Genomic DNA, 13,093 nt, shown 5'->3' with positions numbered 1-13,093 from the left:
AATGTTCAATGTTTATAGAATTATTTTTTTTTTTACTAATATTCCTTTTTAAAATGAATTTACCATTAGAATTCAGGAACCAATTGTTATGCACTTATAAAACTGTATATTTCGCAAATATTTTAATTGTTTAAACCAAGTTCAAGGTACTGTATAAAAAAGGACTAAATGAAAGCCTGATGATTGAACCTCAGAACTGTGAGGCAGACGCTCTAACCAGTCGTCCACCGTGCCGCCGCTTTAACGTGTTGACAGTTCTATGTCTTGTTTACAACTTTCGGTTGTGTTATTCAAAAATAAGCACGTTAACAAGAAGAATGTTTATTGTCAAAATGGTCCTCTGAGAGCGGAACAAGAACAAAAGCAGCTGGAGGACCCATATGGCCATCAAGCTGAAGCAGTACAAAAATGTACAGCCGTCATCGGAGAATATACATTTCGAGAAACATTGCACACAAACATCCAAAAAATGTACAGCAAAGAAGGCACTCGTTTGCGTGCGTGTGCGTCTTTGGATGGCTGACGTGGTGGCGGAGTCTTACGAATGCTACACTTAAAACAAAACCAAAAACTCAACTAGCGCGTGGTGAGCTTTTACAGCGTGCAACCACAGCGACATCCTGACATCTTTATTCAAAATTTGGAAAAAAGACGAACATTTGGTCAACTTTGATAGGTTGATAGGCCTGCTTCTCGGAAATACAAAATAATCTGCAAAGAATGATCTTACATAAAATCTTGCTTGCTTGCGTATGAGGAAAAACGTTCAGACTCGTCCTGACTTTTTCAATTTGAGCAACTACCAGCTCGGATATGATTGTGACATCATATCACAAAAATATGACGTCCTCAAATGAAGAAAAAATCAGTTTTTCAACAAAAAGTTCATTTTTGATAACATAACCCTATTGCCCCCCCCCCACCCCACCCCACAGAATGAAGATGTCCTTTCCGGAATCAATCCTTAAATTGCTTTTCGATTTAATGGACTAATAGGAGCAGGGTTGTCCGTCGCAGCCGAGTGTAGCTCTCACATTCGCAGCTACGGGTAATGTAGAGTCTTCAATTAACCTTGCATGCATGTTTTTGGGATGTGGGAGGAAACCCGAGTACCCGGAGAAAACCCACACGGGTACGGAGAGAACATGCAAACTCCACACAGGAGAGGCCGGATTTGAACCGGCAACCTCAGAACTCTGAGGCAGATGTGCTAACCAGTCGTCCACCGTTTTACCGAGTTTGTAAAAGGAAGTACTCTCATTTCATTAAAAAAAAAAAATACAAATAAATTCTCCAAAAAAATAAAAATCATTTTATGGGTTAGGGTCTCTAAAGCAGCTAACGCCGCTAGCATTAGCATGTCACCGTGGAGTGGCAAGTGCTTTGATGATGTTGCCGTATGAACCCACTTAAAATGGAATGTAACTTGAAATGGACCACACGGGTACCGCGGTGGTGGCGGTGGTTGTTTTTTTTCTTCAGCCACTTGTGTGGCCTTCCTTTGCTCGGTTAGCCAATCAGAACACAACAACAAACTTGAAATGTTTAAGACAACAACGGCTTATTTACATCTTTTGTTTTACATTCATTTAAAAGTCGCTCTTTTAGTGCTCATAATAAAGTTCCAAGATGACAGACAAATAGTTTTTTCTTGACCAGAAGTTGATGTTGAAAAAGTGACGCCGCCCACTACTGGCGCGGAGGCTGGTTTCAAAAGTCTCGTCTCGGCCACGGCGTAAAACTGGAAATGGGCCGAGCACCGGCAATCTTCTGGAACAAGCGTGCCGGTCGGAATGGAATCCAAGCGGGACTGGAATCGCAATCGGGCCCGGAATCGGGACCGGAAGCGTGCGGGGCTCACCAGGTGCCGCAATGGCTGCCGCGGCTGCTGAGCGACTGACAGTTGCTGTAGCGCTTCTTCACCATCATGCTGACATACGCCTTCATCAGCTTGGCGATGTCCATCACCTGGACCGCGCCCGCCGCCACGCCCACAGGAAACGGGGAACAGGAAGAGGAGACGGCGTTACCGAGGTGCCAGGCAAACACCTTTCTCGCCGTTAGGAGCCGTCACTGCACTCGGCGTGTTTGTTAGCAGGTGACTTGGTCGTTCTGTGTCAATTGACCGTCCGTCTGTTGTCAAACTAGAGCGGCTCCAACTCCCGGAGACAAATTCCTTGCGTGTTTTTTGGGCATACTTGGCAAAATAAAGATGATTCTGATGATTGATTAGTTAGGGTTAGTTGACTAGTCGCTTGATTAATTAGTTGGTTTGGTTATTCAGTTAATTGGTTGGTTGGTTAGTTGATAATTTCACCAATTGTGTGTGGTGGGTGCGGTGACGTTATTGTCGTTGCGTCTGGCGAACGTTCGTTGGCATGACTACAGCGACCATTTGCCTCCGTTCCACTTTTTGCAATTCTATGAAAGTGATGTGAAATTGGCGTAGTAGCGCTAGCTAGCTAGCCAGCTCAGTTTTTGCTCACCATTAGCGTTTGGAAGACGAGCTGACGGCCGTCCACCGCGATCTTGTAGGTGTTGGCGAGCGGTGCGCCGAAAGAGCGGACGAGCTCGTAGGGGAAAACCTCCAGAGGCCACGGCTCGCCGCGCTTGTACACCGAGACGGCGTGCCGACTCACGCCCAGCCACAGCTCGCACGGGAACGTTCCGTCCCGACACTGCCGCCGCCATGCAAAACACAACACCGCAATTCAACAACTAACGATTACTTTAATAACTGATGAATCTGTTGATTATTTTGTCGATGAATCGGATAAAAAAACATTTTTTTAATTTCCATCCATTGATTAAAAAACAGAACATTTCAAACTGACAGTGCAGAAAATGCACAAACATAAATTGTTGATGAGTCAGTTCCTGGTTTCGTCTGCAACATTTGTCAGAAAATTGGGAAAAATCTTCGTTTTCCAAAGTAAAAGCAGATGTTTGCAAATGTGTCATCAAAAAAGAAAAACCTGACAAACAATCAGTCGGCTTCAATGGAGGACGACGGATATTAGAGAATGTTTACTGTTTAAAGGCTGAAATTCTGACACTTTGGGCAATTTTATGTTCAACAATGACCAAATCCTTGTCGATATATTTGACAATTGATTAGTTGTGGATTAATCAATGAATTGTTGCAGCTGGACTTTGGGAGGCAAGTGGACTCTTGTTGCTTGTCCAAAGTCACCAAGAGTCCACGTGACTCCTTTCGACTTTTGCGGCTCACGAGATCCGAAGCGGTCGGTCGGGATTTGAGGGCTGCAAACCGCTAAAGCACAAAAACAAACAACAAGCGCGTCCAATGCCAGACAATCTGAAGTCTTACAAGATGATCCGAGATGGTTGTCCTCAGGTCCGAGGTGCGTTAAGAGCGGATTCGTCCCGATTTTAGAGTCCAGATCAGGTCGGGGCCGACAATCTTAAATAACGAACGCGTTCAGTACTTACGACCAAAAAGTCTTTGTGCGCGCGTGCGGGGGAAACCGACGTCTCCCGAGTCATGACGGCGAGAATTGTGTCGTGGAATGGAATGGAATGAAGCCGATAAAAGAAGCGCCCCGCAAAAAACGAAACATGATACAAAACAAAAACCAAACAAACGTGCTACGCGATGTCGTATTTTGTATAAAAGTGGCTCCCCCCGCACGGCAAGAAGTCTTTTCCAAAGCAAGTGACATCGCGCATACCCGCAAGTGTCTGCTCGTCTTCGTTTTTGCGAGGTCACGCGTGACCACGCCAGACTTTGAGATCGAAGTTTTATGCGTGTGGCGTTGTGTGTGTGGAGATTATCGGAGCGCAGCGGACAGGGGACTACAGATGAAAACTCGCCTTCTGGCTAATTCTGGCTTTTTTAACCATGTGTACTTCACGTGTTTTATGAAATTGCATTGTCCCCTTTCAAATAAACGGATTAATCATAATAACAAAATACGGCCAAAACTGTTCAATGCCGAATCGCTTATCTTGACGTGTGGGTTCTATCACAATAAAAAAAATCTTTCGAGATGGGAAAAATGCTCGTGTGTCCCAGAATTGGGTCCTCACCTCCACGTTGAAGAGCGTGGACCCGTACCCAGGCCACTCCCTGACCAGCGCCATGTACTGGCGCATGGCCCGGTCCCGAGTGACGCCGCGCAGCTCGCTCCACTTGTCCAGGACGCCGGCGCGGACGGCCGCCGCCTCGTCCGTCGTCGTGACCTCCGGGCCGCCGTCTGGCTCCCGGCGGAAACTGCGCCTCAGCGTGCCCTCCAGGAACCCGGTACGCTTGCGCTCCGACGCCCCCGAGCGCTCGCCCGGCGCGCGGGGCCGCAGGCGAGCCACGGGGAACACCTGCGACATTTCCGGCACGGCGGTCCGCGGGCTTCGGTCTCCCAGAAGGTACTGAAGCCGCAACGCCGACAGAAACCGAAGAGTCTCCTCTGGAGCCGGATACTGACCGCGGATCACCGCCTCGTGGGCCTGAACACACACACACGTGCGCATACTTCACCATGTTGAAAATGGAATAGGAGTGGAACGATTTCAATGACTTTTCCAAAGTAAGATAACTCATTACATTTGGATGAGCTTTCTTTATTGGGAATAAATTCACCAACAAGACCCTTGGACGAGGCGGATCGGTGCAGCGTCTGCAGTGACGCGGACTTCGTATCGGTCCGTTGTGGAAGAAGGAGCTAAGCCGAAAAGCGAAGCTCTCGATTTACCGGTCGATCTCCGTTCCTCCCCTCACCTCCGACCCGCAGCTCGTGACCCAAAGAACGAGATCCCGGGTACGGGCGGCAAAAAATGAGTTTCCTCCGCAGGGTGTCCGGGCTCTCCCTTTGAGATAGGGTGAGAAGCTCGGTCCTCCGGGAGGATCTCAGCGTAGAGCCGCTGCTCCTCCGCATCGAGAGGAGCCAGATGAGGTGCCCGGGGCATCTGATTCGGATGCCTCCCGGACGCCTCGACGGTGAGGTGTTCCGGGCACGTCCCGCCGGGAGGAGACCCCGCGGACGACCCGGGACACGCCGGAGAGACCACGTCTCCCGGCTGGCCTGGGAACGCCTCGGGATCCCCTCGGAAGAGCTGGAGGAAGCGGCTGGGGAGAGGGAAGTCTGGGCGTCCCTGCTGAGGCTGCTGCCCCCGCGACCCGACCTCGGATAAGCGTGTAGAAAATGGATGGGTGTGTGTGTGTGTGTGTGTGGTTACCTGTTCAAACATGAAGGCAAACTCCACACTGTCTTGGGGAACATTGTCCACGTCCAAGAAGCAGTAAAGTTTGAAATAGAACTTCCAGCCTGTGCTGCCCCCTTCTGGACTGGAAGACAATCTGCAGTGTGCGCACACACACACACACAAAAAGTGTACTTTTTTTCCCCCGACGACGGCTCAACACTAACTAAGAACAAGTGCGATGAGGTTCCGACTGACTTTTCAAACTTGGCGAGCACGTCGGCGACAACGGTGCGACTCTCGATGGCTTTCTCCTCCGCCACTGCCGCGCCGTCGTCGTTGTGCTCGAAGAGAGCAAACATGTTCCTGCTGTGCTCCATGGCCAGACCACGCACCAGCTTCTCCACCACCTGACGCGCACACACGTTCATGAACACAGTAAAACGCAAATTGAAAAATCAAAAAGCGGTCAAAGTGACGCTGGGAGGAAAGTAGAAAAGTGGTGAGTTTGCGTTGTGGTCGGTGTGATGAGGAGCAGATGGAGGTTTTCAAGCTTTGCAATATTTTAATCGATCGGAGTTTGTTCTTCTCATAATAATCTACTCAGTCCAAATATTATTTCTATATATTTGTTAAAGCTTCATACATATAATCCTAGACTTTATGCCGACCCGATCGGTGTTATCGGTATCGGCCGATCATTAGCATTTTATGCCGATCGGCGTTCATGTCGTCATTCCCCGATCCTATCAACGACGTCATCGATCGGCTCCGCGCAAGACATTAACTCCGCGTCTTCGTCGCGTATGAATCCAAAAGCGAGTTTATTTTTAGCCTCGTCACGTGTCTTGTGGCGCAGTACTGTAACGATCTGACGGCCAATAAAGTTTTTTTCAATCTTGTCAGTGGATTATTTTGCGGTGTCTCAGACAAACGACACGTAAGTTATTTGCAGTCTGCGCACAACTGAAGTACACCGTGGGAAACGTCATCGAAATGCTTCAACACAACAAATTTGTTCGAGAACCTGAAGAATGTACTCGAGGAGGAGGAGCACGCTGCGTTCAAGCAACGCGCCGTGGGGGGAACATAAAAACAAAAGTGTCAAACGGACTCAAACTCTGGACAACACCCGTCCATATAGCTGGGACACTGACAAAGTTAGAGTAATACTGTCATTAACAGTATTTATTAAAGTAATTGAATTGCAGTAAGTTAGCAGCCATTATTTCTGTCATGTTGTAATGTTGGTTTGACCTTAACTTATGTCAGTGGCCAATCCTTGAATGCCCCCTAGAGGTCATTGGTGTTTTAACTTTTGTCTAAAATGCCAGAGAATGTTTTCAAACTGGGACGGACGGGCTCCAGCACCCCCGCGACCCAAGTGAGGATAAGCGGTGCAGACGATGGATGGATGGATGGATACAGTACTCAGTATAAAGTACACAAGTATATACAGTAAATGAACAAGTCACGCAAATGAACACATCGCTCCATCTTGTGATCGGATCGGTGATCGTTTTTTTAAAACTTGCTGATTGGTGATCGGCCTGATCGTGTAAAGGTCATAGCAAAATACTCTATATGCATGTGAGGTGCAGATATCCTTTCTGTCCACTTGGGGTCGCCATCCTCATGTTTTTCCGTACCGATGGCGACAGCGCGGGGGCGTCTCACCTCTCCGGCGGCGGTGTGCGAGTCGAAGGTGATCTGGCAGCGGCCCCCGCCGTGACAGTGCACCGTGGTGCTCATTTCCCGCCGAGCCACCACCGCCCGGATCTCCTCCCGCGACGGGACGTTCTCCCGCCTGCGCGTCTTCTTCAGCGCATCCAGGGCGAAGGCGGCATAGCGCTCCAGCTCCGTGCCGGGGAACGCCTCTCGGGTCCTACGGACGGACGTTTGACCTTTAGTCGACCTTTAGTGTTGGGGTCCCGGGACAGAACTCTGGGAGACGCCGGTGAATGGGACGCAAGTGAAAAGGTGAAAAAAGTAACAGGGACATCAATATTTTTTAAAGGGAAAAGGTGGACCCTGAGGGACACCAGAGAATGTGACACAGGTGAAAACATCAAGATGATGAAAAAGTGTGAAAAAAAAGTCTTCCGACATTTAAAAAAGTGAAAAATGCAACAGTGGTAAAACATTTGGAAAGTGAGACTGAAAAAAAAAAGGGCGGGCACCTCTTAAGGTGGAGTTTGACGTACGCCAGGACGCTCCTGGTGGGCAGGAAGGCGCAGGCGGCGCACGCCAGCGCGCTCCAGCGGGCCAGCTCGCCCGGGCCGTCGCACAGAGGCGGGCGCACGGTCTGCTTGACCAGCTGGCAGTAGAGCTCGTCCCGGAGGGCTCGCAGCTCGTGGCCCGCCCGCAGGACGTCCTGGATGACGGGCGCCGGGTCGTCCGCGCCCTCCAGCCGCCGCAGCCGCTCGAAGGCCTTCAGCGCCTCCTCCCGCAGGCCGCCGTACGTCTCGCTCCTCTGCCCTGGAGGACGGCGGCGAAAAAAAGGTCACGCCGCAGGTGGTGCGGGCGCATCCGGGCGACGGACGGACGGACGGATGGACGCACCGGCGAGGTGGACGTCTCCGTAGGGCAGCGGCAGGAGCGGCGAGCGCAGCGGGTGGCGGCTGTAGCGCAGGATGGGGTTCCGCTCGTAGATCTGATCCACCACCTCCGAGTTCAGACTGTTCTCCTGCGCACGCGCATGCAAAACATCAGCCGACCGAAAAAAAAACAACAAAAAAACAGCTTCCTCTCTTAAAAAAATTTACTTTTTCTCTTGAAAATGTCAAAAAACCATTTTTCTGGAAAAGTAAAAAATGTTTTCTTCAAAAACTTAACTAAAAAAATATTATTTATTGTGTAAAATAACAACTTTTTTTGGGGGGGGGGGGGGGGGGGATGATTAAAACATCATCTTGAAAATCTTCCCCTCCAAGAAAATTCAGCAAAAATATTTTCTGCCCTTAAAAATATGAAACTTTTTGTCAAAGAAATGAAATCCTAACTTTTTCTTCCCCTCTCCAACTGTTTCCCCCTAAAGAGCAGTGAGGTCATCCGGCAAGATGGCGTATTGATGGCGTCTCGTCTCGTCTCGCGAGCTTGCGCCTGACACGCGTGCACCAAGACACGATTGGTTACGGCGTACCTTGACGCGTAGCACGAGGCGCTGCGTGGGCGTGTCGACGGGCGCTTTGGCGTGGATGACGTTCTGGACGGCGGCGGCCCAGCGGGCGGCCTCGTTCAGGAGTTTGCAGTAGAGGCGGTACGAGTGCTTGCGGCCGTACACGATCACGTTCCAGTAGCCTGAAAATCACGAAGGCGTCACGGGCCCGCGGACGCGACGGCGGCCGGCCGGCCCGCCGGCGCCACTCACCGGTGTCTTTGAAGACCCTGTCGTCGGGCGGCGCCACGGAGCACAAACTGTTGAGCACCAGCGTGCCCAGCTTGAGGGCGCCGCGCTCTGAGCTCTTGTAGTAGTCCAGCGAGTTGTGCGTCAGCAGGAACCAGCGCTTCTTCAGCTTCGGCGGCAGCGTTTTGCCGCTGCCGCCGCTCTTCGCCTCCTTGTGCAGCCAACCTGACAGACACGCGCGCGCGCACATGCAGGGGTCATGTCGTCAAGTCTTCAGAGACAAAGCAGGCTTTGAAGTTAGCATTCACACTGCTTTTATGGAAATAGTTTCAACTAGTCCATCATTCTCCCACATGTAGACTTTCTATCTCAAAGAAAAAAAAATTGCACCGGTTTTTTATTTATTCCTTAGGGAAGAAGTTTTTTTCTTCAAAATGTACTTTTTTCCCCTAAAAACATACTTTTCTTGAAAATATAACACCAGAACTGTCTTTCTTAAAAATACAATCTATTTCCTTGAGAAAAAATGTTTAACAAAAAAAAACCAAAACAAATTCTCCTAAAAATACAACTTTTTTCTTGAAAATATACCACCAGAACAACTTTAAAAAAATCCCTCAAAAAATATGATGTAGCTGCTGTCATGTAGCACCTTTCTTGTTGAACATGAAAAATACTTTTCTCTAAAATGTTTTGTTAATAATGTAAATAAAAAAACATTATTTCCCCGTGAGAATAAAGATTTGAGAATTAAAATTAGAGTTTGTTCTTTAAAATGACCCCTTTTAGTGAAAGAAATATTTCTGGGGAATAAGATATTTCTTTCTGCAAAACACTTTTTTTCTTGAAAATGTTCAAATTTTCCAGCAAAATGTTCATTTCAGAAATATACACGATTTCCCGGAATATTCTCTTTGATTTTCTTCTTGGGAATCCAAGATTTTCTTTTTTCCTCGAAAGCCGATTTTTTTGCCGCCGTTGCGCGCGGCGTACCTCGTATGATGAACTCCTGGCCGTCGACGCGGGCGTCGCCCTTGCATCGCTGCAGCAGCGCGATCCAGTGGTGCATCTCCTCGGGCGTGTCGGCGTTGCAGTGCAGCACCCGGTTGGCCGTGATGATGACAAAGGAGTCGGGCCTGCGCGAGGAGAACGCGTTAACGGCGCGACGTCGGCCGAGCGCCGGCGGCGGGCGACGGACGGGCCGATCGCGTCCTCACCTCTCCGGATTGTCCGACGCGCACGCCGAGTCGATCGTGCCCACGTCCAGCGTCCCCTGAACAAGGACGACGAGCGCAAGCGTGTTCCTCGGCTCAAGGAAGGTCGCGAAAATAATGACGGTTTGTTTTGTTCCCACAACGCATCACTCACCACGGCGTTCTGCGGGTTGGCCTGCTCGTCGTGCATCTCGCCGATTTCCTGCTCCGTGGAGTTGCGCACCTGACTCAGCACGCTGAACCACTCGCTGTTGCCGGGGAAACAACATCGTCACGATCACCGTGATGTTCGTCATCGTCATCACGAGGGCAGGCGGAGTATCGTGCAGAACGATTCGGTTTGATTTCGATTTTTTCAATGTGAATTCAGGAAGACGTAGGAATAGGCAAATAATTCGAGTACCTGTTGAGAGTTTTTCAAGATTATTGACGATGCGTTGTATGTCACCGCACACTTGGGAGCAATAAAACATCAGATCCTTTTTTTTCCCACAATAACAACTTGTTTGTGCATATGGAGGATAAAAGTCTAACACAGGACCGTTCTGTGTAAACATTGAAAAAGGCAAGTGCACGTAAACTTCCAAAATATTTGTTTTCCTTTCGGAAACTGTGATGAAGGTTGTGCCTGGCACAGTTTACAAAAGGGGCTGTGGGGGGCGGGGGGGGGGGGGGGGGGGGGGGGGGGGCATGCACGGATGAACCCATATTTTTAGCCACCGCTAATCATTGTCACGCTTGTCATCTCGATCGTCGTCATCGTCGCGGTCGCTGCGGTCTCGGAAATGCGGACCCGCCCCCAACCCGCGCTGACCTGGCGTCCTCGGCCGTCTCCGCCACCAGGTGGTACGTTCTCTCGGGCATGACGATGTCGATGCCGTTTTCCTTGTCGGCGTTGTCGATCACTTCCCTGCAACGGCAACGACCGCAACGAGTTGAGTCCTCCGGCTTCGGGTCCGGGTCGCGACTTCACGTCGAACGTTCATTCGGTTTGGGTCCGGCTTTCGGGCGGTTTACTAACTTGGCGGCGCGCACGTCCAGCGCTCCCTTGAGTTTGTCCTCGCCGTCGTTGTCGAAGTACGTGAGTTTGCTGTGGCGGAGGACGAACCAGCGGCGCTTCCAGTTCCTGCGCGACAGCGTGGACGAGCCGCCGCCCTTCTTGTGCAGCCAGCCTTGCTTCAGCGCGTCCTGCTTGGCGCGGAACCACAGGAACGTCTCGTCCTTCAGCACGCACCAGCGCCGCTTCCACGAGTTCAGCAGGCCGCCTGAGGGGGGCGCCGCACAACGTAGAAAACCTTTTGCCTCAAAAACCTTGAAAACCTTTTTTTTTTTAAACATTTTCTTTCTTGAAAATGTGTCTTTTTTTTCCTTGAAAGAAAACTTTTTTCAGTTTTTCTCAAAAAGAAAAAAAAGGATCAAAAATTTCATTGTTCTCTAAAAGTACAACTTTTTTGTCAAAAACATCTTTTTTCCCAGTTACAACTTTGTTTCTCAAAAACATATTTGCCCCCCCCCCCAAAAAAAAATACAAAAAAATTACGTGTATATATATATATATATATATATATATATATGTTTATATATATATATATATATATATATATATATATATGTTTTTATATATATATATATATATATATATATACCCCTTACTGTTTTTTCTTGAAAATATGCAACTTTCTTTTAAAGACAGGCTTTTTTTTTTTTCCATTCACCTTTTTCTCCTAAAAAGAAATGGTCTCTAAGAAATGGTCTCCCATATTTTTGTCATATGACGATTTCCGTGAAATGCAACGCTTTTTGCGATCTAGTTTTGCACGAGAGCTTAGAGCGACCTTTGATGTGCAGGAAGCTGTGGAAGTAGGGCAGCGCGACGCAGCTGTAGACGGAATCTCGGCGGTACGACAGCTCGTCGTCCGTGTCGAATCTGTCAAAGTCGTCCTCGCTGTCCTCGAACTGAAACGCACACAAAGGACCAGAACGCTTCTTACGTTGAACTCACCGAGCGCACTGGCCACTGCGGCTCTCCTCGCCCACATTTCGCTTCCGTAATCGCTCCATTTGATTTTTCACTTCATTCGATCGGCGGCGTATCCGAAGCTGGCTCGTAAGTAAAAAAACTCTGAAGTCGGGGGCATTCCTAAGTCGAGGTAGCGCTGCAGATAAATTTGCCCGTGCGGGTTTACGTACCGAGGACTGCGCCCCCTCCGAGCCGAAGCGGTACGCCCCGGAGCTGTTGAAGGTTCCGGAGGAGCCGCGGTAGTCGGGCGACCGCTGCTCGCCGCGAGGGTCGGAGAAGGCCCCGCCGCCGCCGGACGCGACGGCGCCCCCGTCGTAGTCGTCGCGGTCGTAGTCCGAGTCCTCGTCCGGGGGGATGAGCTCACAAGGGCCCTCGGCCGGGCCGGCGGCGAACGGCGGCGCCTGCGGGAGCACGGCGGCGGGCGGCAGGGCCGGGACAACGGCGTCGTTGGCGTACGGGTCCTCCTCGGAGGAGTCGTCGCTGGTCCGGATGCCGCTGGTGCGCTGGCCCTCCGAGTGTCCGTGTTCGCTGGGGTCGGGCGAGTCCTTGAACGCCTCGTCGTCCGCCCCGAAGCCCTCGTCCGCTTCCTCCTCCTCGTCGCCCGCGCCCGGCCGCCGCCCGTCCTCCTTCTCGTCGTCCACGCTCAGCGAGCTCTCGATGTTCCTGACGCACTCGTCGATCTCGTCGAAGTTGAGCGAGCGCAGGAAGTTCTGCGCCGCCTCGCAGGCCTCGTCCTCCAGACGCGCGAGCTCCTGGTCGCGCAGCTCCTGAAGGCGCAGCAGCGACGCCTCCGTCAGGGACAGCTCCTGGCGCTCCTTCTTCATCTGAAGCCACTGGATCTCCCGCTCCAGACGCAGGATCTCCTCGACCTGGGACGCCTCCTGAGGTCGGACGGCTTCGTCGTCCTCTTTAGCCGAAGACTCGTCCGAGGTGCACGAAGACACCTCAAACCCGTCCGAGGTCTGTGCTGAATTCTTCAAGCCGTCGGGTGGCGCTGAATCGTCGTCTTGGGCCAGCTGAGGCCGAACCGGAAGGAGAGCCGTCGGGTCTTTGGCTCGACGCTGCTCCTTGCGCCTCCTGGACGCCTGAAGATCACAAGAACGTGTCAAGACAAAGTCCGGCAGACGACGTCTGATGTTGACAGTGTTTCAAAAGAATGTTGTTACCCGTGCTCTCAGGTGAATATATGGTAAATTAATCAACTCAGGATGACCATTGCACGTTTCCCACCACAGGAACTTTTTCCAGTCCTTTGGTCTTTTGAAATAGCTCCACGCGTTGTTGCGGATCAACAAAAGGCCAACGCTCAAGAATCGCCACAGACAGGTTGCGGGTCACGGTCCGATGCTCGACTTT

The 13,093-nt window shown here is 50.6% G+C and overlaps 1 protein-coding gene across 4 annotated transcripts in view; it reads right to left on the bottom strand.

Moving 5' to 3' along the window:
- Positions 1 to 305: 305 nt before the first annotated feature.
- The window catches only part of myo10 (myosin X), a 64,332-nt gene continuing 51,544 nt past the window's right edge, over positions 306 to 13,093 (bottom strand). For 2 of the 4 annotated variants that reach the window (XM_061693928.1, XM_061693929.1), the window contains 17 exons: positions 11,908 to 12,822; positions 11,553 to 11,673; positions 10,739 to 10,982; positions 10,532 to 10,627; positions 9,872 to 9,965; positions 9,721 to 9,776; positions 9,497 to 9,639; positions 8,528 to 8,728; positions 8,300 to 8,457; positions 7,720 to 7,843; positions 7,338 to 7,635; positions 6,835 to 7,042; positions 5,416 to 5,567; positions 5,194 to 5,314; positions 4,051 to 4,464; positions 2,487 to 2,678; positions 306 to 1,968 (listed from right to left, as the gene is read on the bottom strand). In XM_061693928.1, coding sequence (XP_061549912.1) covers positions 1,858 to 1,968; positions 2,487 to 2,678; positions 4,051 to 4,464; positions 5,194 to 5,314; positions 5,416 to 5,567; positions 6,835 to 7,042; positions 7,338 to 7,635; positions 7,720 to 7,843; positions 8,300 to 8,457; positions 8,528 to 8,728; positions 9,497 to 9,639; positions 9,721 to 9,776; positions 9,872 to 9,965; positions 10,532 to 10,627; positions 10,739 to 10,982; positions 11,553 to 11,673; positions 11,908 to 12,822 — 3,648 coding nt within the window. In that variant the 3' untranslated portion in view covers positions 306 to 1,857. Of the gene's footprint in view, positions 1,969 to 2,486; positions 2,679 to 4,050; positions 4,465 to 4,561; positions 5,119 to 5,193; positions 5,315 to 5,415; positions 5,568 to 6,834; positions 7,102 to 7,337; positions 7,636 to 7,719; positions 7,844 to 8,299; positions 8,458 to 8,527; positions 8,729 to 9,496; positions 9,640 to 9,720; positions 9,777 to 9,871; positions 9,966 to 10,531; positions 10,628 to 10,738; positions 10,983 to 11,552; positions 11,674 to 11,907; positions 12,823 to 13,093 lie in introns of those variants that run through there. The other 2 variants (XR_009769673.1, XM_061693930.1) reach the window with 2 other exon arrangements.

This window comes from Phycodurus eques, chromosome 13 (assembly GCF_024500275.1).
Source record: "Phycodurus eques isolate BA_2022a chromosome 13, UOR_Pequ_1.1, whole genome shotgun sequence".
In the NCBI taxonomy this organism is placed as follows: domain Eukaryota; kingdom Metazoa; phylum Chordata; class Actinopteri; order Syngnathiformes; family Syngnathidae; genus Phycodurus; species Phycodurus eques.
This window is presented reverse-complemented; position numbering and strand designations above follow the sequence as displayed.